Here is a 25,733-nt window from a genome sequence, read left to right as displayed (position 1 = left end):
TGAAATTATTCAAGTCGATCCGGATGACGCCTCATATGGTGCGTTTTATTAGTGTCTTGATGAATGTCTTGATGAGAGATGAAGCGAAGAAAAATTGGCTAAGAAAGATGGATTATGGTGGGAACGAGAGAAATGGTTCAAATGAGATAAATTCAAGCGGCAACGGTGTTCGTGGCCGTCTCCGCCTCTGACTTGAGGGCGGCGGCGTCTTCTTGCACGGCAGCCACCTTCTCGTCCTCAGAGGCTGCGTCAGGAGTCTCTCGCGCGGCAGCCTTTTCAACCGGGGCAGCAGCGGACTCGCCTTGCTGGGCGACGGAACCCGCAGGGAGGGTGGATTTCCGACTCTCGCCGTTGACTTTGCCGAGAATCTCGATAGTGTCGTCGTTGAACAAGACGGGGCCCTTGATGAAGCTGGGCTTGGTTTCGCCCTCAGCTGCTGGAGTTTCGAGGGCGCCGACGACCTGACGGGCTTCTTCGTCGAGGTTGGGCATGTCGCCCCACTTCCAGTCCAGGTCGCCACCATATTGCTTGGGGATGCTGGAGGGATCCATGAAATTCGTCAGCGTCGGCTTCACCTCTGCGGCCGAGAGGATGAAGATCTTGGACGTGGTAACCGGGTCAAACCAGCGCTTGATCCAGCCCCAGACAGTGGGGAAGAACGAAGGGGCGCCGATGATCTACATTAACTTCATATTAGCAACGCCTTTCCACATGCTATGCGGAGAACAACTCACGAAGATCCGGTCCAGAGTCTCAGGATAATGAGCGGTCGCCAACACACTGGCATCTTGCATGTGACCCTTGAGATCCCAGAATTGCTTCAATCCCACACCGCTGACATCGACGATGTTGTTGGACGAAGTGATGGGCGTCTCCGGGTTAGGGCGAGACAGCTGTGAGCACAAGGGCATGACGAAGCGAAGGAGATTCTCGTAAAGAGCGAAGAGACGCAGCAACCGCTCGGGAACCTTCGATGACTGTTGTGTCTCAGTGGACAGAGTAGATTTGTACGCGGCCATATTCTTGTTGTTCAAATGTTGGATCTCGAACACATAGACAGGGATACCGCGACGGTCACGACGGCCGGTCCATTGAGGATACTATGGTGGTACAGACCACTGTCAGCTACCATATTCATCTTCAACCTATTTTCTACCATCGGATAAATAACGAACCATCCGTCGAGCAGCTTCATATGCATCCACCTCGATGTTCTCATACAACGACTCAATGGCGTTCTCGCGGCGCCAATCCTCGGTATCCTTGAACTGCCCCCAAGCGCCATCGATGTCGAACTTGCGCGCGCGAAGGAAACGCCTATAGACCGAGGTCCCAGTGTCAGTGTCTTTCTTGTCTGCTGTTGTGGCAAGGGTGCGTAAAGGGGGGAAATGAATCCGTACAGCATCGTCGCATCTGCGTGGCTGGCCTTCTCGCCATCCCGCTCCGGCGTATAGTATCCATTTTGCTCGCACAGCTTTTTGAACTCTTCCAGCTTCTGCTCCTGGTCTTCCGTCAGGTGGTGGAGATGGCCCGCGAGCCAGGCCGTGCCCGCCGCCTGCGATGCCGCCGCGACCGGGTCGTTCTTAGGATCGGTTGCGTCATTCGAGCTGGCGTCGCTCTCCGCCTTGGCGGGCGTCGATTTGCTTCCCCAGAAAGGCATTTTGATATGTGATTGTTTGTTTGGTCAGGGGGGATGGTTGGTAAAATCGAGAAAGAATGTTGAAATGAAACAAGGCTATAGGATCTAGAGTGGGTCGGTCGTCTTTACGAGAGCTGCGCTCGGGGATCGATCGGATCTTCGCGGACTTGCCTTATACCCGGCATGCAAAGAAATGGCTGGGATACGAAGAGCAATTGAACACGCCTGTGGAGATTATCGCCCGACACACAAAAACTAAGTCGCCGACCAAGGAGCAAATTGGAGTAACAAGACCGGCGGGTTGGGCTGAACAACGGATTTGTCTTGCTGGGGACTTCTCTCTCCATCGCCGCAAAACAAAGTTTCGGATGCCCGGAGGACTCACAATTGCCGGGTTATGTCATCTATGCACCCAGGGTCCAATTTATGCAGACGGCAGAGAATATATCGCTCCGTGGAATAAGAACGTCATCAGTTTTGATTTCTCCTTTTTGGTATCCTTCAAGCAGAGTTAAAAAAGTGAGGGAGTATCCTAGACTAGCCTAGTAGGTCACATCAAAATAGTTTTTGGGCGAATCAAACAGCCCGATCAGGACCTTACAGTTCGTCGCCCGTTGGGAATCAAACGTAAAAGAAAGCACCAGCTGCGCAATATTTGTACAGTTAATCCAAATAAAGAAAAGTTCCGCGAGCTTAGTCCTCAGTCAGGTCACCGTACTCCCACATACCGCGTCGCTCCTGCTTGGCTTCGTCCTCCATCACACGGAGGTGAGCCAAGGTATCAGCGGCAGCGCGCTCCCAAGCCTTCAACTTCCGCGGGACCATCGCCAGACCCTCCCGAACAATATCCGCGTTGATGCTGTGATCCAGATTCTTCGACTCGGTGGGGTCCAGAAGGGTCACATGCAAGGTGCCTTCGGGGGAGACGTAGTCCACGTTGGCCACAAGCTCACGGTTGTAAACCTGCTCCTCGATGAAGCTCACAGTATCCTGCAGGTAGTCCTCGGCGCCGGGGAGCTGAACCAGAGAGAGAACTGCATCAGCAGCCTGAGGGCGAAGCTTCTGAACAGAGAACTGAGGCTGGCTCAGGGGTCGCAGACGAGACCAGGGAAGAACCTCGGAGTTACCGAAGTCGATATACAAGACCTCCGCCTGCTGCTTCTCACGGTCGTTGCGACGAACCTTAGCACGGTACCATTCCCCATCTTCGCTGAACTTGGCCGCCACGAAGTCACCGGCCTTGGGGGGTCCAGGCAGGGGAGTATCGTTGGCCTTGTTGATGTGGAAAGAGCGGAAGGCACTCATCAACTCGGTGAGGGCTGAGGTACCGGTGCCAATCTGCTGAATCTTGAGGCGACCGTTGGTCGGGTCAACGTAAGTGACCATCACATCGCGGTAATCCTTGCGGCGCTGAACTTCCTCGGCTTCAGCACCGTTGCTGCTGTTGACCGCCTCTTCCTCCTCTTCGACATCCTTGCTAGGATCCCAGTCGTGCCAGAGTCCCTTGCGAGCCTCCTTAGCCCTCTGCTCGGCAGCGAAATATTCGGTGGCGTGACCGGACTGCTCCGCGGAGTACGCGTGAACAGTAGCAAAACCCTCCTCGAGCAGAATCTTGGTGAAGTTCTCCTTGTTCACATACAGGGTACCAATGAATCCACCGACCTTGTCGATGGTCTCGACGTCAATCTCAACGTCGCGTTGCAAGCAGCGTCTGTTAGCCAGATCATGTGCTTCCTGGCCGAAGGGCTCACCGGCTTCAGTGGGGTTGCGAGGAGAGCGGGGAGCACGGATACCGGACAGAACGAGGGTAAGCTTGGCGTTCTCGCGAGGCACAAGCACAGTGAAGCGCGAGCCGGACTTGACGAAGTCGACAATGGCCGGCACCCGCTTCTGCCTCTGAAGGATCGAGACTTCCATCTTGGCCTTCTGAAGGCTCTCGGAGTAGTCTTGGTACTGCTTGGCTTTGGGTGGCTTGGGCGACCACATGCCCTTGCCCTCCGACTGAGCCTCAGCCTCCGCGAGCATCAGGCTGTCGTACTCCGGGGAGCGGTCGTCGTCGTCCTGGCGGTGACGGATCACGGAAGCGTAACCCGCCTCGACCAGCGCAAGAGCAATGTTGGTGTTTCCTTGTACAACGGTGGCGACGTCTCGCTCCTCGTAACCCTCTGTTGCGGGCTTCTTGCCGTTGACGGTAACCTTAACATGCTTGCCAATGAGCCTCTTGCGAACGAATTCCTTAGCATCGGCAGCGAAGGGCGCCTGCTTGGGATCGGAAGGCTTTGGCTGTCTGACGCTGCTCAAGCTGATCTTCTTCTCCTGGCCAGCCTTGTTCCTGATGAACAGAGTGTCGGCATTCAACACACGGGTGACAGTGTAGTCCTCAGCGGCCCCGCCTGCAGGACCCTTGGATGCGACGAGACCGGTAAACAAGCCGACTCTGGCATCCTTGGCAGCTTTCTCGGCGCGGCGGAAAGCGGCCATCTCAGTACCCAGGAGGGCTGAGTGGTGGTCATGGCAGCGGGCCAAACCAGCCTCGAGCAAGAACTTGGCAACATTTCCGTTGGGGTGAAGAACACTGGCGATCAATTGGCCCTGGGGGGTGACACCAAGCAGAGACACCTGAACCTTGCGCTGCAGGATACGGGATTCCACAAACTGGAACGCCTCGTCTCCGTACGGCTCGGCTGCCTGCTCCTTGCCGTCAGCAGTCACCCGCTTGGCCGCAGGCGCCCGGACACCAGCCATGGCAGCGACGACCTGCAGATGTTCCTCTGGCGATAGCAGCAAGCGAAGGACCAAACGATCCCCGTTCAGAACTCGCTCGACAATACCCTCGAGATGCTTGTCCTTCCATTCATCGACCAGGGACTTGGCGTCTGACAGCTCATAGCTGGTTTCAGTGTGACCCTTGTCGGAGCCAGCCCAGGTTCCCTTGCCTTCCGACCGGGCGTGATCCTCCAGAGCACGCAGCCGCTCGAGGTAGGCGAGGGTTTCCTCAGACTCATCGCTGCGCTTACCAGCCTCTTCACGAACACGAGTCCATCCTTCCTGCACGCTGATATCCGGCACAGAGACCTCGAAGGTGGGTAGTTTGATTGTGCCGTAGTCCCGCTTGGCGCCGGTGGGAATGGTGTACAGGATTTGGAATTGCACTACTTTGCCAACGAGGAGTTCACGGAGGAATTCGCGGGACTGAAAAGCGTACGGCTGCAGAGTTTCATCAATTCAGATTAGCAAACGATGCTGCATCTTACCCTGAAGTGACTTCTGATATCATAACGTGTGGAAACGGGGTAAGGGTAGAGACTCAAATGAGATCGAGTTCACTGCCTCAATGCAAAGGACACATATGCGGGCAACCAGCGGAAGAGGAAAGGTGATCCGATCAACGATCGAGGACCGTAATTTGAGACAAATCGACTTACCTCATCGCCTTCTCTGCGCAGTCTGGGGGCTGAGACATATGCCAGACTTAGGACGCGTTCCTGGCCGGGATTGGTGATATGCGACAGCACCACCGTGTCGCCGGATAGGACAGATTTCACACGAGCTTCCAGAGGCATTCTGGCGAGAGCTGGTGTAATGGGTGAAGAGGAGAAGGAATTGAGGTATAAGGACTTCACCCAGTCAGATTGACAAGGCCCAAGGTAAAGCAATCAAACAAGAAAAAGGGAAGAAAGGGTAGGATGGTTGGGAAAGGGAAAGTATCAGGAGAGGCGGAAGGAAAGAGGAGAGTCAACGGGAAGACCAAAGAGTATCGAGCCAACGGCGGATGCTGCTGATCTGGCCAGGTACAGCACCGGCGGGAGAGCGAGACCAATCGCGTCAAGGCGGAACACCTGACTTTGTGGGGGAGCTTCCGCCTACTGGATTCTAGCCACTCAACAATGCAGCACTGTGTGTGTGTCTATTGATTAAAAGATGAATTATACCTTTACAGTTATTGATTCATATTAAACAAATCACTGTAGTGCACAGTACTGGCAATTGGCACTGTCAAGTCAACTCTAGACACCACATCGCCATCAAGTCTGTCTTTTGGAGACCATATTCGATTGACAGAACCCCTTGAACCAAGGCATAGGAATCAGCTTCATTTTGTATACCCCCGGATATCTCTAGCTCGGATACAACTCACCGTACTCAACCTAGCACTGAAAATCGAGGCATTGGCATCGAGACAGCGATGGAGCTTTGACGCTGACTATCACCTCGTATCACTACGACACATTACAAGAAAAGTACTACATGGTCGACCAATACAGGGAATCGCCTGGATTACTCGCATCAAGTCATTCATGCATTTCAATCTGTTTCATGGCATCAATCGGACAATAGCAGACTATTTCCATTCTGGTTCAGCCTTTCAGACCTAAATTGACAACATAACACTATTATAAATGCACTTAAGCGGCGATACCAATGACACCTATCAAAAAAGCAGAGACATGAGTAGATTTCCACGATAAGGCCATTCGAGAGACAACTTACCGCAGGCAGGGCGGGGACCAGCGTTACCGGTCTTCTTGGACTCCTCGTTACCACCCTTGCCGAGGTCATCAGTGCCGGCGTGGACGACCAGGGTCCGCTGCATTGCAAACGTGTTAGTTCAATTGATACGGCCACCAAGTAAGAGGGGGTTCGAGGAAACGTACGCCCAGGACGCTCTCAGCACCGATGAGCTTCACAAGCTTGTCCTGCTTGGAGCCGACGGCGTTACCCTCAGCATCGGTCTTGAAGTTACCCAAGTCACCGACGTGGCGCTCGGAGTCCTCGGGAGCACCGTGGGTCTTGCCGAAAGGGTTGAAGTGAGGGCCAGCGGAGGTGCAGCCGTTGGTGTTGTCACCGAACTGGTGAACGTGGAAGCCACGCTCAGCGTTGGCGTCGTGGCCAGTGATGTTCCAGGAGATGGTGGTGGGAGTGTTCTCATCGGCCTGCTCGAAGGTGACAGTGCCGGAGATCTTAGAGTCTCCACGGAGAACAGCGACTGGTGAGAGGGGAAGAAAGTTTGAGTTAGCCCATGATCTCATCCATTAACTAGAAGGCTTCCAGAAACAGAATCACCCGATCCGAGCTGAGCCAGGACCAGCCAGCCGGCTAGCAGGGTTCAATGCCGGGAACAAGGTGGTGGTTATTTTGTCAAGCCGACAGGGGAGAACGAATCAAAGCCTCCAGGGACTCGAGTTGGCAGTGCTTCTTGAGCTTGTCTGTCCATCGAGCAGGGTCCTCAATCGGTGATAGGTCGGGTGACGCAGGAGGAGAGATCGCAAGGTGCTCAAATCTGCTCACTCAAGGTCCCCCTTCCCCCGGGCCGTTGGCCGATCGTGGATCCCATGGAAAGGCGAAAGACCAATAATACGAGGACTAGATGCAAAGGAGGGTATCCAAACTTACCAGCCTTGACCATTTTGACGGTTGTGGGGGGAATTTGCTATCTGGGGATTCAAAAACTGGTGAGGAAAGCAAGAGATGGACGGGAGAAGGAACAGGAGAAAGAGCGAGAGGAAGAGAGAGAGGATTGAGGGAGGGAAGAAGTGGAGGAAAGCGAACGAGGGGTAAGCTAAAATGAGCAAAGCACCGAGGAGGAGCACCAGCCAGTGCACCAGCAACCAAGCAGTAGCAACGGAGCAACAGCGGCAGTGGGTTCGGTTTCGACGAGCTTCCAATCTGAGTCGCTTTTTACCCCACCTGGCGGGGTTCTCGGGAATGACGTTTTGTTTGTGTCTTCCATCCTCACCCCCGATTCATAAGCAGGTCGGGTCCAGATGCACATCACACGAAGTTGTTTATGTTGACTTTGCCTTCTATACTCCGTACTGCGTACTGACTGACAAGCCAATTCAGCAATTGTAAAAGAACAATCTCTCTGTCCGTTTGATCTGCCAGATTCTAATTTCTGCTGTCGAGCTGCCCTCCCATCAGCAAGCCGATTCTCTCCAGCCCCGTCGCCTACTGTCTTACTGAAACAACAATGCGATAAACCCCCCAAGAAACTCGAGCCGGGTACGAGGCAGCTGGCACTGTGACTAAATCTGTCGCTGAACATGGGGACTGTCTCGTTTGCATGTGAGCTGCCCGATTGCGCATGCCGCTGCTTTTGTATGTACCGTGCAGTACTTGGTTGCAGTTCCGGGGCACTCACTTATTGCTATTGAGCACGCTCCTGGTCCTGCGATTCTCATGCCTGCCGTCTATCCAAGTCCGGCCCAGCTTATATTTGCATGGCCAAACAAAAGAATCAGGTACTGTGTAACTTGTTACACAAATCATGGCCGTTGCTTTGCACGAGACCAGGTAAAAAGATAACAAGCCCAGGATATACTTTTCAGAACTCCCTCTTACACCCGCCAATCGATGTCACCTCTAGGACAATTATCCATATACCGAATAATAGTACAGTACGTTAGTAGTAGAGCGGCCGCGATCCGCTGGGAACACGCACCTCAGACGCCCATTCTACCGCCACGCTCTCCGCCGCGGGCGAGCATGTAAAAGCGGCACCACAGCAGCACTAAAGGACGGAACTTCGAACCAGCGATCTCGGAGGTCTTCCTTCCCCCAACGATCCTCTATGAACTCAATTCCTGGAGCACATTGGGACGATCACGTTAGGCATCCCCTATTCTGTTCAAATACTACGGGACCTGGGATACAAGATACACAGTACCTCGTATACTCAATGTTGCATCGAAATACCCTCTCGTATAATTGTTACTCTACACTGTATTTGTCTCTGTTCTAAAGCCGCCACGTCACCATACACCATCGGCATGCTGCATGCAAGTTGTGCCCTTGCTGCAGCTGTCATATTGGAGTTCGGACTGACTCGTACTGTACCAGGACATTGACCCCACCAGCGGACCCCTTCTTGTACTGTGCACTATATTCGTTATCACGATCTTAGTACTCATTTTTCTACGCTGTAGAACACAGTAAGCAGAGCAAGATGCAGTCAATTTACCAAAGCGCTCACTCTAAATGACAATCATCATTTTTGTATCTACCCAGCCCAAATCCAGCTGAACTGTTTCGAAACTCATCAAATTATCATGATCATCAAATTTTTCTTTACACAAGTGGGAATAATATATGGGTCATCACAAAGAAAAGTTTTGAAAGAAAATGCGCGCGCATGCATACTGCCACACACAATTTAGATCAGCAAAACCAGAACGCAGGGGGAAAAACGGAAAACACAAGTTATTCCATTTATGCCTGGATCTTGGACTTGAGGATGTCCTTGAGGGTGACGGCGTCGGCGGCGAACTTGGAGATACCCTCGCGGAGCTTCTCGACGGCCATGGCCTCCTCGTTGAAGTCGAAGCGGAAGAGAGCCTCGTCCTTGATGTAAGAGCGCTCGGGGATGTCGAGCTTGGCGGCATCGGCGGCGTCGAGCTTCTTGGGGACGGCCTCGGTGGAGTTGTAGAGGTCCTCAAGGAGGTTGGGCTGTAATACATGTGGTTAGTTTCTGCGGGCGAGTATGACGAGGCAGCGCGAGGCGAATGATGGGAACTTACGGAGATGGTCAAGTAGTCGCAGCCAGCCAGCTCGGTGATCTCACCGGTGTTACGGAAAGAGGCACCCATGACGATGGTCTTGTAGCCGTACTTCTTGTAGTAGTTGAAGATCTTCTGGACGGACTTGACACCGGGGTCCTCCTGGGCGGTGTAGTCGCGCTTGTGGGCGGCCTTGTACCAGTCGAGGATACGGCCAACGAAGGGGGAGATGAGGTAGGCACCGGCCTCGGCGGCGGCGATGGCCTGAACCTCGGAGAACATGAGGGTAAGGTTGCAGTTGATGCCGTGCTTGGACTGAAGCTCCTCAGCGGCCTTGATACCCTCCCAGGTGGAGGCGATCTTGATCAGGATACGGTCCTTGGAGATACCCTGCTTCTCGTAGAGCTGTACACAATGTTAGTCTCACATTTTCCTCGTCCCTCTCTCAACGTGGACAAGAATCGTACCTTGATGAGGTGCAGAGCCTTGTCAATGGAGGCCTGCTTGTCGAAGGAGAAACGGGCATCGACCTCAGTGGAGACCTTGCCGGGAATGATCTTGAGGATCTCCTTGCCGAACTCGACGAGGAGGTTGTCGAGGGTGGCGTCGACCTGCTCGTCGACGGTCTTACCCTCCTTCTTACCCTGCTCGACGGCCTTGTCGATCAGGGAGGCGTACTCGGGCTTCTTGGAGGCAGCCAGGATGAGGGAGGGGTTGGTGGTGGCATCCTGGGGCTTGTACTTGCCAATGGTGGCGAAGTCACCGGAGTCGCAAACGACGACCTTTTTTTCAATGAACGAAGATGGTTAGTTGGCAGAATCGCGGGAGTTGGGCGGGAAGGAATCACATACGGTGCCGGTGGCCTTGAGCTGTTCGAGGGCGGAAGACATTGTGATAGATGAGTGTGAGAAGGTAGGGAGTTGAAGATTAGAAGTGAGTAAAATGAACTTTTTAGATAGATTGAAGAAAGAAGAAAAGGATCAGAGGCGGGATTGGGTAAGAATAAGTAGGGGAAGTCAGCGGAGAGCGAAGTGGGAGTGGGAGTGGGAGGGAGGGGGGGGTTGAATTGGGAAGGGAAACTGGATGAGCGAATGGTGGGGCAAAACAGCTTCCCTCCCCGATGACGCTATGCCTTTCTGCTCGTTTCTGTTGTTGTTCCAGTTAATATTTCCTTCCACTTAACTGCCTTCCTTTCTCTTCTCTTCTGCAACCCCTCTTCATCCAGGATTACTACCACTATCGTTATAGCTCCCACTTAACACGAGGGGCACTAGTCCTACTCAGTGCCTGTATCATCTCTCTCCCATTCTCATACTTCAATTCATGCATTGTTGGTTGGTGCAGGCCGGAGCACACTGGGCCGGCAAGACAGCGCCGGGCGGTCCACTCACGCCCGGCTAATCACGACCCCATCCAGGCCCTTTTTGCTTCACCGGAGGTTTCTTCCCCAGCGTGTTTGAGCTGCCGCCGCAGCAGCTGCGGGCTTACTGCATGGTCATAGGTACACCGTACAGCAGTACTCCCCTACCGTTCCCGTTTACCCATCGGTTGCCCCTCCTTCGGCTCGTTCTGCGGTCTTTGTCTTTGCTCCCGTGGCCTTTGCCCGCTACGTTCCAGCTCACGACGGAGTACTCGGATTGACGAGGCAGATGGGTTTCCGGTTCCAGGATCCCCCTGATCCGCCACTAAAACCGAATTTAACCGTTCTCGAATGATTCTTTGGAGGTGATGCTTCCCATTCAGGACAATATACCCGCCCTTCCATGACTCCTGGGCCCCTCTGTCTAGTCTTGATGTAGTACAACTGCCCCCACACATCCGTGGCCACCGCAACTTTTTTCTCCGCGTGTCTCCCCCACGGGAATCATTTTGGCTATATACAGTGGAGTCTCCAATCTTTGTCATACCCAGTGAAAACAGAACTGGGCTGGAGACGAAAGTGCGAATCGAAGATTGCATGCCGAAATACTGCTTGGGTGGATCGCAGAGCCTAGGCTGATCGTACATAAACTCGGCCATCCGACACTGATGAGCATTGTGATCCTTATCACCCAGATAAAGCGCGTCTAGAAATTCCCTTCAGATCTTCTAGCAACGGCCGAATGCGTATTGAGTTTCTTCCCCAACCTCATCATCGGCGTTGAACACAGCTCCATTCATACTAGTCATCAATTAGCTTCCGATCGACCTTTGCATCACATTCCGCGTGTACTCACCACTCTACCAACCTCATCACCGGTATAGACAGCATGCGGTAAAGCAAGGATACTGGTGATACCTGCCGCGATGTTGGCGCCGTTGTCACGGAGGTTATCCACATGATGGAGCTGTCTAATGAGCTCTAATTCAAAGCGTCCATGATGAACGATTTTGCTCCAGATCTGAAAGGCATTAGTGACTGTAGGGCTCGGCACTTTGAATCAATGACTCACATTGACAACACCCCGTTTATGCCCCGTAAACAGCAGCTCCCGTTCTTGCCACATATTGTTTACTCCCTCGTAGAAGACGCAAGTCATGACTTGGTCGTCTGCAGAGTCGCCTACCACCTGCTCGAGTAACAATGCTCCATTGAGACTGTACAGACTGAGACGATCGCCTCGGCATATCATGATCTCGCCGGTGACATCGTTAATCTTAGCACACTGCTAAAACGTTAGATATCAGAAGTCCATCACGTATCCCAGGACAGCTTACATCAATAGGTCCGTTGGCCGGCAACTCTCGAACAAAACACTGCCGATTGAGATCCCATAGCATGATCTGCCCATCAGTCGAGGCTGACAAGAGCGCACTGAAGGACCAGGACACCGCAAGTACTGTGACCGGAGAACGATGTCCGAACAATGACCCGGATGGCTGTAGGTCGACACTTTTGCCCGACGAGGTGAAAGTCCAGATCGAGACGGTGCAGTCTGTTCCCGCCGTCACCAACGTCCTAGAGTCGGCGAACAATGCGCACGACAGTTGGCCCGCATGGACGTGCTCAAAATGGCCCAGAAGCTGCAACCGCGTCAGAGGCTATATCGCTCGAAAAAACATATTCATCGTTGCCATACCTTGCGGTGATCGGCAGAGTAGAATCTGACGCTGCCATCGAAGAAACCCCATTCCATGTAGTTGTCGTAGTTGGGAGGGATATTCAACCGTAGAGCAGCCGCGCATAGCAGACGGTCTTGCCTCATCGATAATGAAGAGACCTGCTCACCGATATCTGTCACTGTTATTAGTACATGGCTTGATACCTACCAAGCCCCTAACTCATAGAGAGGACTCACCAAGAAGAGCAAGAGGGAGCTGAGTAAGCGACTCAGCCAACCGGTCTAACCGTGACGTCTTCTGTCCCGGATCTTCTCTCTGTGGATGTGGCCGGCTGAAGATCTGGTGAGGTGTTTGGCCAAAGTTATGAATGATCCCGATTGTAGCAAGTCGTTCGACAGGGTCTTCAATGGCATCGATGTCTTTGGCACCTTGATAGGACAGGTGATGAAAGACATTGACTGCCTCAACTGCAGCCTCGCCCTTCTGCTTGCAGCCAAACACCAGGTCGATCCAATGGTGTAGATTCTGCGTGACGTAGGGGCTTTCGAGAGCTTCTCGATGCTTTGCAATGAAGATCTTAGGGTCACCCTTCGCCCACGGTGGCAATTCAACTGAGTCAATGGCAGTTGTCATATTCTGGAGAAATCCAAACTCAAACTTGTTTGAATTGATGAGAAACTCCGGGAGATAGAAGAACTCTGGAGTGAGCTCTCGTACATCGGACATGTTACCGCGTGATGCAGACTCCCAAGCTTTTCCAATGGAATAGAATAAGCGGTCAGCATGATCAAATGTACCTCCTTGGAGCAGTAGATACGACTTAACGAATGGCTGCAGTCGGATGAGATAGGAGCTGACAATCATGGCGGAAGAGTAATGAGTGCCGTAGTGAAATGGCGGCGAATTCTCGTCGGCCATCTCAGCAAAGGCCTTGTACCGCTCCCTGAAGTCCGCCTCGCGTTCCGATGTCTGACAACCCATGGGCTTGGAAAGGTCGCGGAATGTTAGGGGATTGGTCAAGTCCAATTCCTCGCTGGTGTAATCCGCGAGCACCCAGGGGAACACTGGATACTGTGTGAGATCGTTGAACGTTCTCCCGGCTAGTGTGTTGATTAGCATCAGGTAATGGAAGTTGGAAATTTCCCCCTTCGCCCACTTGCGCGTTGCTGGATATACCGGAGAATGTCCGAAGACACTGGCGAACTTCGAACCCAGTGTCTGTGGTGCATCTTCTTGACTTCTGAGAGTTTCAAATCTCCAAGCATCCTCAGGGCGTGCGTGACCGACACTACCGGTAACTTGAGGAGCTTTGGCGGCGAGTTGACTGAAGAGACTGTCCCGAGCTCGCGACGAGATGAGTGTCAAAAGGTAGCTGGTGCCATCTGAAAAGAAGATCTCCAGGGCGACATCACGGAACAGGAACCTCCTTTTGGAGACGCTGATTAAATCAGACCATTTCCAGCTTCGCGTTTCATGATCTTGCGCTTTGCGTTCCATTGACTCTCGCCCGGCGATCATGCGGACATAAGGGTCGCGTTCATCCGTTGGCGCTTGCCAGACGTTGACAATTTCACCGTCGGATCTCTGGAAGAAGTTGTCTAGAATGTAGATATGATCTTTACCTTGGATCAAAAGGCCCTCAAATGCCTCCAGACCAATAATCCGGGACATGTTACACACGCCTTCGACTTGATCCCCCCGATGTAAACTCCGCATGACCTTACGGTTCTTGTCCTCGTAGTCTTCTAAGTCAGCTTTGGGGTCGTCGATCATCTCAAAGCTTTCTTCCAGCATGCTTCTACCATCTGGACCAATGCTTTGAACATTGCCATCCGCAGCTTCATTGTTCGCAGCCATGGGAGTGAGGTCAAGTGCGTCGGCGCCAGGAGACGGTTGAACCTGTGTGTCCAATTTGATAGCTGGCGGCTCCGATGCTTTCCGCTTGGGCTGATAATCCTGTCTCTCACTCGAGTCATCTGGAATCAGGCGGAGTCGCATGCGACTGCGTCCTTCCGTCTGGTCCAGACGCCATCTCTTCTCCCGATCCTCGCTTAAAAGGCCGCCATACCGCCGTAGATCCACAGTTAGCTTGGAGAAAGCTGACCACATGAATGCACTGTCGTCTTGCTGATCCTGAAGTGCTCGTTGAGACTTCAGAAATTCGGACGCTGAGATGTTCGAAGCCCAATGAGGGAAGGTTGCCTCATGTTTGCGTGTAATATCATCGCCGAGAACTTCCGCTTGTTTCCACTGCTTCAACCGGTCTTGGCGTCTGGATACCCGCGTCCGCCAACTACTGTCAATATTTGTGTTTTCCTCCTGAGCAAATTCTTCCCATTGCTTTGATAAGACACCAAAGAAAACAGACTGAAGATCCTCCTTCTGATCATCGAACCACTGTAGGAATTCGGAATCGTCCATCCCCACCACGGTCTCAAAGCCCGCAGCAAGCCGCTTCTGCAGATGGGTCGAAGCGTGACTTAGAATGGTAGCCATATCAGTGGGCTTTTGAACAAGCAAGATCCTGAAGAGCCCAGCCGCAGCTTGGCGTACTCTTTCGTCTTGATCGTCTAACTTGGTGTAAAGTAGATAGCATAGCAATTGCAAATAGTCTGAGCGAGCATCGCCAGACAAGAGCACAACTTGCCAGTACGACAGGTGGTTCAAGAAGCTCAGTGCATCAGGGCCTTCGGCTTCGGATAGTCCAAGAATGACTAGGCGGAAAACAGTCGTTCGGATCGTCGTAACCGCCTGGCTACATAGCCTGATGGTCTTCATGCGAGAGACATCGGGCCTTTGGAGGTACTCCAAGATCGTCCCTGCGAATTCAATAGTCGTGGTTACTCCATCAATAAACCAACCTTCAAAGACCGCTTCTCCGAGATGTGTCACAAACCGGCCGATATTTGTTAAAACGCGCGGCTCGGCAAGATCTTCGGGCCTCGAAACGAAATGTTTCTTGAGAGTAGAAAGAAGATGCCTCATCACCCAAGAATTGAAGTGTGCCCGATGATCCGTGGACCCAGGAGGGGACTTCGAGTATATACCAAGACCAGAGAAGTCTTTCCTCTCCATGATCTGCGCAAAGAAAACCGGAACAATCAAGTCGAGCACACCGATGACCAAGGAATGCTCCATGACACCTTTCAGTTCAATCTCCTTCGGGTTGCACGCGTGGGCTATACGTGCAGCAGACGGTATGTGCTTCCCCTTGTCGGAAGAAACAAGAATAAAAGACGATGTTCGGCCGAGTGACCTACCAAGACCATCGCGGCTTCCTGGTTGCTCCACCGTTGTTGTCCGTAACTCGCTGACACCTCTAGAGCGTGGACGCATGACTAGATTGTGGTCACCAAAGCCAAGGCTATTTGCACGAGGATGTATTTCGACATCTGCGCTTTCCGGGGCTGAACCAGTAACCACTGGAAACAGCGCCAATAGTAGACATCGAGCATATTCCGGCTGTGTTGTAAAATCACGAAAATCCTGTGATCTCGCTTGAAGATTCGAAAGAAATTCAACCACGGTTTTCAGAAGCAGGATCTTCTCAGCGGTGGTGGTTGCACTCTTATGGGCCAACACCGAGGGGTGGGCCGCGTTGGTCAAGCCTTTCTCAGGTCCTTCGCCGGACTTCGTGCTTGGTTCCAAAGAGCTGTCTGCGGACGCTGTTTGCTCCATGGAGATCTGCATCAACTCAGTAATGACAGGAAATATCTCACGGAACATTATTTGTAATGGAGTGCCCGATAAAAACGTTTCCGTTAAGCCATCTTTATCAAATGATCTATCAATGTTCATTTTGCCGACGTCTTGACCAAATAAAATGGCAAAGCAAAGCGACCAGATGGCAGGTATGTGCCACCATCTCCTCAAGTAATGGCGCATGAGGACGTAGCCCCCTGTCTTATCAGTGAACTTTTTGCAGTAACTACCTCCATGAGTGATAAGGAGGCGAGCGATAATTTTGAGCGCCGAAACCACAATCTCAGGGTCGTCCTCGCACAAGAGGTACAACAACCACTATAGAACAGTCAGACATTCCCATCCATTGGATTGTAATGAGCAGGCGTCAGTGACATACCTTATTTGTCACAGCCCTAGCAAATTTCCTGATTGGACTAAGGTCATTTGCGTTGCAGAGCATAGAACAGTACATGCGAAGCATTTCTGCGGCGATCATAGGGCTAGGCACATATGCCACATTGTTATTGAGGACCTGCTGTTGCCGCACGCCAGTGTTAAAGCGCATGCTCCTCTTTTTCTGAAGCCTCATGGGTTCCCGAGGCTTGTGAATGGCATAAGTGATAAACAGAGCTAGTGAACGAAGCAGATCTGCTGATAAGCAGCTCTCCATCAGGGATTGAAAGGCAGGAACGAAAAGGGCCAATGCTTCATGGGTAAAATCCTCCCCTTTAAGGGCTTCGAGCAATTTCTTGTTGACGCCTACATCTTGTTAGCAAAGACGTGCTCTCATGAACTTGGCATTAAAGAAAAGGAGAGCTCACGCATTCTAGCAAGTCGTTTTGCATTGAAACGACGAAACTGGCTTTCGCTGGCGAAGACACGGAATTGAGCATAGTAAAGTTCAAGTAATTGAATATCGCCGAACCTCCAAATCTCCAGGTCGACAAGAAGCACTCTGTATGCAAGAGGATTTGTGATCATGGACCGGTTAGTTTGCTCAAAGTCGTACCCAACAAACTTCAGCGTCAGACGAAGAAGTTCCAGGGCCAACGCGGATCTCTCCTCCTGATTGAAGCAGACACTTGATGACTTCGAGGAACCCCCCGAAGTAACACCAAGCTTTTCGCGCAGCAGCGCTGCAAGTATGCCATAACCATTTTCTTTCTCCATTGCTTCACTGTTACGCCAATTGTCCTGAACAGCCTCGTAAATAGCCTCAACCGCCAGAAGCGTTGCTTCCGCAGAACCAGCTGCATGGAGAAGGCTCAGATGTATCGCCGCGCAGCCGCCAATACACCAACTTACATCGTCCAAAGAGTGTGGCACTGCAACAACAGGATCGCCTGTCAGCACACCCACGCCGTGGGGTTGAGTCAATGCATCGTTTATAGCAGGAGTAGCACCGTTCACCGCTACTGCATTACCACCTGCTTTTGTCATCTGATGCAGATTCCTTGCGGCTTGTTTGGATAATGACTTGATCAACCGGGTTTCATCAACGGTATTGCTGTCATCATCGTCCAAGACAGACAGCGGAGACAGGTTGATGATGATGGAGCTCTCTTGGATGAGGGTACTGGCGCGTTTCCGGATAGCGGTGACGATATCCGATTGCTCTTCTTTACCAGGATGCAGGTGCTCGTTACGTAGATTCAAGGAGGCCGAGGCTTTGTAGGTCTGGAAAGAGCCAAGACAGTCCTGGAAGTTGCCGTGATAACGGGGCCCAAGATTGTAGAAAACAGCAATCAGATCATCGCTGTAAGCTTCTTCGAAGAGAATGGCACTAGCCAGAGACCATCGAGAGGTAGATACCCCTCTTCCTAGCCTCATTGCTAGGTCCTGAGGTGTACCCAGAAATGCCTGGACCCGTGGCAACCGATTTGCGGAGCTTGGAACAGGCATGCATGGATATTCTATCTTCAGCTGTTCCACAAACTCGCCATCGATGAACAAGGAGGCACGAGAGTACGATGGCGGTCTGGGCTTTTTGTGAACCACACAGATATGGTACCATCGATTAGGCTCGAAAGCCATGGATTTGAACCGGACACTAGGCCGTGCTCCCTTGATTGAAGTCTGCAGGATGAAGTTACGCGTATCCTTTTCAAGATATGCCAGCAAGAAGCAGGTCTGCGTGGGGTCAAATGCCCCAAATATTGTGGTGTGTGTGTTCGAGTCGAATTGGTCGAAACGCGCCCATACTGACAAAGTGTAACCAGACGAAGTTGCCGGGGGGAATGAGCGACCCATGGTAGAGAATTCTATCGAGCAGAAGCCGTGCAATGACAAGTCAAACTGTATGAAAGGGGGCCCTTTCGAGCGTTTGAGAACATCCACCAGGAATTGTAAGACTTTGGGACAGTCATGTGCCCTTTTATAAAGGTACACTGCATCGTCTAGCTTGCCGACACCTTGGGCGCATAATAAATGTCCTAGTTCCTGGTATAAGAGCCTCTCCGGTTCTGACAGCTCCTCACTGAAAAGCAGAGGGAGAATCAAAGACAGTGCTCCAGCATTGTGCAATGTGGTGATATTCCGCTGGGACTGATAGGCCAGCTGAGACAGAACTGCAGGAACAGCAAGTTTCTGGACGTTGTGGTCAGACGGCGATGCTGACGTCTGACGCAGCCATACACGGATAAAAGGTTCGAGCAATTCAGGTACTTCAACGGTTTCAGACTGTCCTACGCATCGATCCACTTCTGACCGAATTTGATCAGGCAGTAGTTCAGAGGCCGATCGCAATTTTGTCTCTAACGTTGTGAAGATACTAGAGACCGCCTCCTGGCAAAGAGCCGCTGCCAGAATTCCGCTATAAAGTTGTTCTGTGTCACCCCGCACACCGTCTGCCTTCTTCGCTATAATAGCGAATATTTCCTCCAAGGCTGGTCGTCCTCCTCCAGAGATCCGAGTCGCAAAGTGCCGCTTGTTTCCATAATGGTCCTTCAATGCTTCTGCCAACACCGCCAATGTATCCTTGAAGAGTGCCAATAGCGGCTTTCTCTGATCTGGCGTTACTTGTTCTGGATCATATAACTCCGCTATCTTCCGGAGGAGGTCGATCAGACATTGAAAGCCATGCAGGTGTCGAAAGTCCTCTTTAGCCTCTCGTGGATGGTCGTCATCGATGAATGTGTGGCGGAGACGGAGCAAACATTCGGTAGCCGAAAGTGCTAGCTGGGAATCTATCGCATGCCCGCTGGCGATAGTCTTCAGCTCCTCGATGACTGGGGTCAACTCGACGGCCGGCCGTACGATAGACGAGGAAGGTGACGGTGAGAGAAGGGAAGTAGTCTGGCTCATTGCGCCGCAGAATAATTTAACCCCGGCTCCCTATCTGACGGCTAGTGACCATCAGACACCATAAACCTTCGCTGAGTGTGATGGTGAAGACGGTCTGCATTGGTATGTGTGGTAGCGGGTTTGTTACGTTGGCCGACCTGGATCAATTTGCACACGCACACACACCTGCCGAGTCATAGGATGACCAGAGAAGGAGGGGGGGAATGGAGGGGATGAGAAGCAAGGACGGGTCGGTTGCAGGAGAGAGGAGATCAGCGAGCGAATGTGCGTTCCGTGAGGAGTCAACGGAGTTAGAGGTTCTGTCGAGATCCACCAGGGACTGGGAACGAGAGTGGGTGCGCTCTGTTGTTTCACTGGGGAGGTGGTGTTTGGGGAGGCAAGGCGACGGGTACAGTACCTAGTTTTGTGAGTGGTCTGCGGCGCGGGGAGAAAGAACTCGTATTCTTTTGAATAGAGAAAAAACAGAGCACACTTTGTATGTACTGTACTGTAGAGCGGTGGGTGAATTGGTTCAACTAAGCCAACGTCACTTCCAACGGAACCATGGCGGGGGAGGAGAGGCTACGGGGAGCTGCTGGGATCGGAGCAGTCCAGGTTCTTTTTCCGCCCAGCAAAACTGCTCGCTCTGATTTCAGCAAGTGGGCAGTGCTGCCCTACGCTCTTGAACGACGGCTGTCTCGGCTGGACCAAGCTATTCTAGTTTCTCAGCCATGTCTCCACTATCAGGAAGATTGGATAATGTCCATTGGATTCCAGCTGGACTCGTGGCCCACTTGAGCTTATCAAGAGACGGTGCCGCTTTTACAATATATGCCATGTCGACACCTCAGGCCTACGAAGAGGATGGCATTAACACGATTCTTAGGGGAGGTTCGTCGACAACATCGAGCACTCACTGCCTTATCCTTCTTTCAAAGCATGTTTCACCGATACACTTCTCTTCTTGAAAGGCTTGGAAGGTTGCTGCTCTCATGGCTATCCTTGGGTCCTGGATAAATCGATGAAACCATGCGCATCGCATGACACTCAAGTAGAAGAGGCCGCGCGGACGCGTCATTCCATCTCCAGTTCCAATGCCTTGGTCAGACTCGCACAGCTGTCTCCCCGGACTTTGGCTCACAGCGAGACTATCTGTAACTTATATACTTTCAGCTTGGATGCTGGAGATTCGCCGATTGCTGAGCTCGAGCACAATGCCAAGGCGTCAACTATCAGGGAGTGGAAGTTGTCTTTGAAGTGTCGTACTTCGGAGTAAGTAATTAGATTCCTCCTTACTGAAGCCTGCCTGAGAGGTGACACCTGCAGCCCTTAACACGTTTAGGCGTCACGAAATGGATAAGATCCGTTATTGACGATCTTCAGATGGCGATATCTTTGAAGGTAATGTTGTCAGATGCTCCTTACTGTGATGAAGCAACCGAGTAGAGATATGTCTCAAGACCTTGCTTGCTAGCGATGACCTATAAATAGTGTGATGCATTACCATCTTGACCGGTCTTCTCTACATCCATTATGATAGATAGTACGCGTGGCGGAAGCTGTTCACTCGAGAAATACATCAATAGTTTACACTACAACCCTGAATGATGATTGGGTTCAGCTAGGTAGACACCAAAGGGCTACACAAGAAGAAGTTACTCTACCTGAAGCAAATCCAATCTGCCGGACAACGGAGTTATATAGTCACTCCCATGTCATTCTGCCACTGCCTCATGAACCTGATGAAGAACCCTGTTCCCGATCCATAGCAATCAGACCAGTCAAGCAGAATTCTAACTTTTGGATCTCGTCTTTCGGTGACTCATATACGAGTAATGCCCGGTCGTTACATCTCTTTATATGCAGAAAGGCGCTCTTATCAGACCGACCAGAAGATACTAGCAGCAACAAAACAGGAAATGAAGCCATCATGGAAACCCCGGAAGCTGGCCTTCGTCTTCATCCTCATACAGGTTTGAATTCATGATGTGCCTCTGTCACCGTATGTTGCAATCATTGACTTTCCGACACTTGCAGCACACCCAAGGGACTAAGCCGATCAAACTCAAGATTGAAAAGAGTGGCGTTTGGGCACAATGACTGGTTCACTGCCTCAGCCTCGAGCATCCATGGACGGTCGGCAGGTGAATCCAGCGGTTACTCCAGTCAGCGACGCAGGTGACACAAGCGATCATCCGCAATTAAGACGATGATTGGTGTGAAGTGGACCTTTGATAAGCACCAGGCGGTCTTATCTAACCAACATTACAGGAGGTCCAAGGGCGCTGGTAATGTATATGTATGGGTAAGTTAATTCTTGGTAAGACCCCTTCCCGGAGGAGCAGGAGTCAGCCGAGCACTTCCAAGGACTGGGTTCTCCGAGCACGCGACTCCGGGTTGCCTGGGTGCCGAAACGCGCGCTGCCTACCTTGTTGAGGGTGGCGGGTAGTAGTTCAGGTTGGTTACATACCAGTCAGGTCAGGGCCAGGTACGTACCTGCAGTCCAGGGTCGGTCGCTCTAATTCCGCAACAAGGAGAGCTGATTGAACTGATTGAGCTGGCTGAGGCGGGTAAGCTTGAGGAGCTTGTATGCAGGGTCATTTGATCACACAACCGATAGCACAAGAGCTTTAGATTAACAATGATTGTGAAGACCGTCATTCAGAGAATCAAATTATGTCATTAACAATGTCAGTGTAGCACCTAACCTAGTAGTTACTCGCACAAGTTGGTTAATTGATTGGGGGGTGGCTGACCTATTCTTGAGTCACCCACCGCCCCCTCTCCCCTCGAGCTCAAAGGGCAGGCTGCCGGCAACAGGCTGGCTCCAAGGGTACCTCCTCGTCACCCACCCGCCAGCGGGAAGCGCATGTATCTTCCCTCTAGTAGGTTAACTATTACTTAAGTAGGTAACGAGGGATGCAAGCTGCGCCCCAGTTCGCCTCATTATACGGAATAGTTATTCTTGATATCTCAGATATTCCGAATAACTAGCAGAATGGAGTTTCCGTAATCATGAACAGGTATGAACAGGCAGACAAGTAGAACCTATCAGTCTCTCTTACGTATACCCTCGGGATATTTTAACGTTCCCCGGCCACGATAGGCTGGGGGATATTCCGTTTACCGCTGTACTGTACCTCCCATACGCCAGTGTAGAGTAAGTGTGAGAGACTGTGAGTAGGTGGTAGTACGGAGTAAGGTAAACTGTAAACTGCAAACTGCAAACTGTAAACTCGAGGTAAAGGCAAACTTACCTTTTTTGGTTTCCTTCCAGTTTACCCCAGAATCCGTTCCCAACCTTGGAGCCCGCGCTAATCACCGGGGCCCGATCGACACTAAAAACCGAGAGAACCAACTGAATCTGCTGTGTCATCCGGTCATTCATTGTAAACATCGGAAACATCGTAATCATTGTAATCATTGTAAATTACCGTATGCCGGTTGCATCATCACCTGCTGCCCTTGCCTCTTGTTAGGATAAGCAGTCCCCAATCTCCACCTCCATCCGCCCTTCTCCTCATCTCCTCGCTCTCCGTCCTCTTCTTAATCAACCTCCATCCTCCGCCCTCCCTTCCATTCCTCCCTCATCTTTATCTTTGTCAACCTTCCACCTATCTTCCTTTTCCCTTTGCCCTTTTCCATCTCTCATTCCTTCCGTCTTTCCTCCCCCCCACCCCTACCATCATCACTTCCCTCCTTTACACTGCCCTGAGCTTCCATCTTTCCCCATACACTCATCATGAAAGGCATCCTCGGCCTTTCCGTGCTCCCGCTGCTGGCGGCTGCATCGCCTGTCTTTGTTGATTCCATCCACAATGGAGCTGCTCCCATTCTCTCTGCATCCAACGCAAAGGAGGTTCCCGATTCATACATCGTTGTTTTCAAGAAGCACGTCACTTCGGCTTCAGCCGCCGCTCACCACAGCTGGGTGCAGGACATCCACTCCTCTCAAAGCCAAAGCCAGCGGACTGAACTGAAGAAGCGGTCGCTCTTTGACTTTGGTGAAGAAGTCTATCTTGGTCTGAAGAACACATTTGACATCGGTGGCTCTGTGGTTGGTTACAGTGGCCACTTCCACGAGGATGTTATTGAGCAGGTCCGCATGCATCCTGATGTAAGTTCTTTGCCACCTATGGCGTTTCTACCATCCCTATGTCAATCCTTACTCATTGACCATATGTAAACAGGTCGCGTACATCGAGAGAGACTCCGAGGTTCACACCATGGAGGTGAACACTGAGAAGAACGCACCCTGGGGATTGGCACGTATCTCCCACCGAGATAGCCTCACCTTTGGCACGTTCAACAAGTACTTGTACGACTCCGAGGGCGGCGAGGGCGTTGATGCCTACACCATTGATACCGGTATCAACGTTGACCATGAGGACTTCGGGGGGCGTGCCACTTGGGGCGCGACAATTCCTGACAACGACGAGGACCTAGACGGCAATGGTCACGGAACTCACTGCTCTGGTACTATCGCCGGTAGTAAGTACGGTGTGGCCAAGAAGGCCAACCTCTATGCTGTCAAGGTCCTGAGATCTAGCGGCTCTGGTACGATGTCCGATGTCGTTCGGGGTGTCGAGTGGGCTGTTGAGTCCCACCTGAAGAAGGCCAAGGATGCTAAGGCCGGTAAGGTCAAGGGCTTCAAGGGTAGTGTTGCCAATATGAGTCTGGGTGGTGGCAAGTCCAAGACCCTCGAGGATGCTGTCAACGCTGGTGTTGAGGCCGGCCTTCACTTTGCTGTTGCCGCCGGCAATGACAACGCTGACGCTTGCAACTACTCTCCCGCTGCTGCTGAGAATGCCATCACTGTCGGTGCTTCGACCCTCGGCGATGAGCGTGCTTACTTCTCCAACTATGGCAAGTGTACCGACATCTTCGCTCCTGGTCTTAACATTCTGTCCACCTGGATTGGCAGCAAGCACGCCACCAACACCATCTCTGGTACCTCCATGGCCTCTCCTCACATCTGCGGTCTCTTGGCCTACTTCGTCTCCCTTCAGCCTGATGCCGACTCTGCTTTCGCTGCTGGCGAGCTCACTCCTGCCAAGCTCAAGAAGGATTTGATCTCCATTGCTACTGAGGGTGCCCTTACTGACATTCCCTCGGATACCCCTAACGTAAGTTGACCGTGTTCCCCATACTCTGGAAGTAATTGTGACTGATGATTCTTTAGCTCCTCGCCTGGAACGGCGGTGGCTCCAGCAACTACACCGACATTGTTGCCAACGGTGGCTACAAGGTCTCCACCATCAAGGACCGCTTCGAGAACCTGGTTGACAAGGCTGAGAAGATGCTCTCTGAGGAGCTTGGCGCTATCTACAGCGAGATCCAGGATGCTGTCATTGCATAGATTTGAGATGTTTTGTTTTACAGACCTAGTTTGAGTTTTCGACGTCAAGACAAGACAGCTTGAGATCAAGACAAGAGCAGGTCGGACATTGGCGCTGGCTTTTTCTATCCTATTGTTTTGGAGTTGATGCATTGAGTGCGTCAATTGTACCATCCTGATGTTATTCGCCCGTCTGACCTATCCTTATGGTAGTATACATGTCGCAAAGAACCTATGACGCTTTGATTTAGAATTTTTGGGTGCTTTTACCAGATTGTCAATTTGTTACGATTATTAGAGGAATGGTATCCTGCTGATGAAGATCAGTCAATGTAGTTTGGTATGAGTATAACAAATAGTCTATTTCTTCCACAGTATCGTACGCATCTCGTGTAGGGACAACTTGACAAGAGTGGAGCTTATCACATGTTGCGTAGGTTCCTCATCTACGATAAGTCGATAAGCAATTGAGTTTTGTACTGTACTGTGCATACATACCTTATGAAACTACGTGAGTGAGCAAGTGATTTCGACCTTGCTCGTGCGCTTTGATTGACATTTCCGCCTGCATTGATATACGTGCTTCCCGGTAGCTCAACGCCCGTCTACGACTCCTGGTTTGTGTTGGTTGCCTGTACTATACAATACGGTGCAAAGCACCTAAGGTCAGGTCCTACTCACTGTACGTAAGGTACGTATCCTCCTGATAAGCCCCGAACTCCACCTTTCCATCCAGATTCATCCACCTGACCCCCCCTGGTTCCCTCCTCAAATTTGTTCTATAAACAAGTCAATGCCACCCGCACCTCCATCCAAACCAACGAATAACCTCGAGGTCGCATCTTCGCGCCCGACAACTATAGATTCTCGGCCCAGATGCTAGTCCCATGTCTTCGTTCATGATAGTGGCCATGCCCCCTATACCGCCCGAGCATAGAATCCATCCAGTCTATAGTTATACAGTGCAGTGCACAGCAAGCAGCCACCACCTTGGTTGGCCCTGACTACGTATACAGATCGCCTGAGGGTGTACTGGAGTACCAGGTCGCCACGAACCTGTGCCCAGGAACGTTATGATTATGCTTGACTTTCCGCACCGTGATAGCTACTAAGCTTAGCTCTGGTTAAATTATGCATGTCATGATGAGGGGTTAAGGGGGGGAAGCGTGATGAGGAAGATCGACGGGCCTCGGACATTCCCCCTCTCCCCTCTCGCTTCCCCTCCCGCTTCCCCTCCCGCGTGATGGTATCA

General features: G+C 51.8%; 6 protein-coding genes across 6 annotated transcripts; 1 reads left to right on the top strand and 5 right to left on the bottom strand.

Moving 5' to 3' along the window:
- Positions 1 to 152: 152 nt before the first annotated feature.
- BO86DRAFT_326137 (SEC14 family lipid-binding protein) lies at positions 153 to 1,660 on the bottom strand (the record flags this gene model as incomplete). The annotated part of the gene is made up of 4 exons (XM_025668556.1): positions 153 to 677; positions 735 to 1,100; positions 1,176 to 1,317; positions 1,401 to 1,660. The coding sequence occupies 4 exons, from the start codon at positions 1,658 to 1,660 to the stop codon at positions 153 to 155; spliced, it is 1,293 nt and encodes a 430-aa protein (XP_025522192.1).
- A 672-nt stretch (positions 1,661 to 2,332) lies between these two features.
- On the bottom strand, positions 2,333 to 5,367 carry BO86DRAFT_373149 (putative transcription factor (Snd1/p100); the record flags this gene model as incomplete). The annotated part of the gene is made up of 2 exons (XM_025670370.1): positions 5,065 to 5,367; positions 2,333 to 4,846 (listed from the first exon to the last, which is right to left on the bottom strand). The coding sequence occupies exons 1-2, from the start codon at positions 5,200 to 5,202 to the stop codon at positions 2,333 to 2,335; spliced, it is 2,652 nt and encodes an 883-aa protein (XP_025522191.1). The 5' UTR covers positions 5,203 to 5,367.
- A 549-nt stretch (positions 5,368 to 5,916) lies between these two features.
- Positions 5,917 to 7,269, bottom strand: sod1 (superoxide dismutase SOD1). Its single transcript, XM_025673044.1, has 4 exons — positions 7,034 to 7,269; positions 6,295 to 6,626; positions 6,131 to 6,227; positions 5,917 to 6,068 (listed from the first exon to the last, which is right to left on the bottom strand). The coding sequence occupies exons 1-4, from the start codon at positions 7,044 to 7,046 to the stop codon at positions 6,046 to 6,048; spliced, it is 465 nt and encodes a 154-aa protein (XP_025522190.1). The 5' UTR covers positions 7,047 to 7,269; the 3' UTR covers positions 5,917 to 6,045.
- Positions 7,270 to 8,587: 1,318 nt separating this feature from the next.
- BO86DRAFT_393548 (sedoheptulose-7-phosphate:D-glyceraldehyde-3-phosphate transaldolase TAL1) lies at positions 8,588 to 10,195 on the bottom strand. Its single transcript, XM_025673043.1, has 4 exons — positions 9,987 to 10,195; positions 9,603 to 9,917; positions 9,157 to 9,540; positions 8,588 to 9,085 (listed from the first exon to the last, which is right to left on the bottom strand). The coding sequence occupies exons 1-4, from the start codon at positions 10,023 to 10,025 to the stop codon at positions 8,849 to 8,851; spliced, it is 975 nt and encodes a 324-aa protein (XP_025522189.1). The 5' UTR covers positions 10,026 to 10,195; the 3' UTR covers positions 8,588 to 8,848.
- Positions 10,196 to 11,266: 1,071 nt separating this feature from the next.
- On the bottom strand, positions 11,267 to 19,164 carry BO86DRAFT_326086 (Beige/BEACH domain protein; the record flags this gene model as incomplete). Its single annotated transcript, XM_025668555.1, has 8 exons — positions 11,267 to 11,296; positions 11,352 to 11,516; positions 11,568 to 11,780; positions 11,833 to 12,138; positions 12,195 to 12,355; positions 12,414 to 16,197; positions 16,259 to 16,620; positions 16,683 to 19,164. 8 exons carry the CDS (start codon positions 19,162 to 19,164, stop codon positions 11,267 to 11,269), a joined length of 7,503 nt encoding a protein of 2,500 aa, XP_025522188.1.
- A 3,552-nt stretch (positions 19,165 to 22,716) lies between these two features.
- On the top strand, positions 22,717 to 24,734 carry BO86DRAFT_393544 (S8 family peptidase). Its single transcript, XM_025673042.1, has 3 exons — positions 22,717 to 23,260; positions 23,334 to 24,269; positions 24,326 to 24,734. Exons 1-3 carry the CDS (start codon positions 22,886 to 22,888, stop codon positions 24,500 to 24,502), a joined length of 1,488 nt encoding a protein of 495 aa, XP_025522187.1. The 5' UTR covers positions 22,717 to 22,885; the 3' UTR covers positions 24,503 to 24,734.
- Positions 24,735 to 25,733: the final 999 nt, after the last annotated feature.

Source organism: Aspergillus japonicus, assembly GCF_003184785.1.
Source record: "Aspergillus japonicus CBS 114.51 unplaced genomic scaffold BO86scaffold_107, whole genome shotgun sequence".
In the NCBI taxonomy this organism is placed as follows: domain Eukaryota; kingdom Fungi; phylum Ascomycota; class Eurotiomycetes; order Eurotiales; family Aspergillaceae; genus Aspergillus; species Aspergillus japonicus.
The sequence above is the reverse complement of the archived record's forward strand: the minus strand, read 5'-3'. Positions and strand labels throughout refer to the sequence as shown.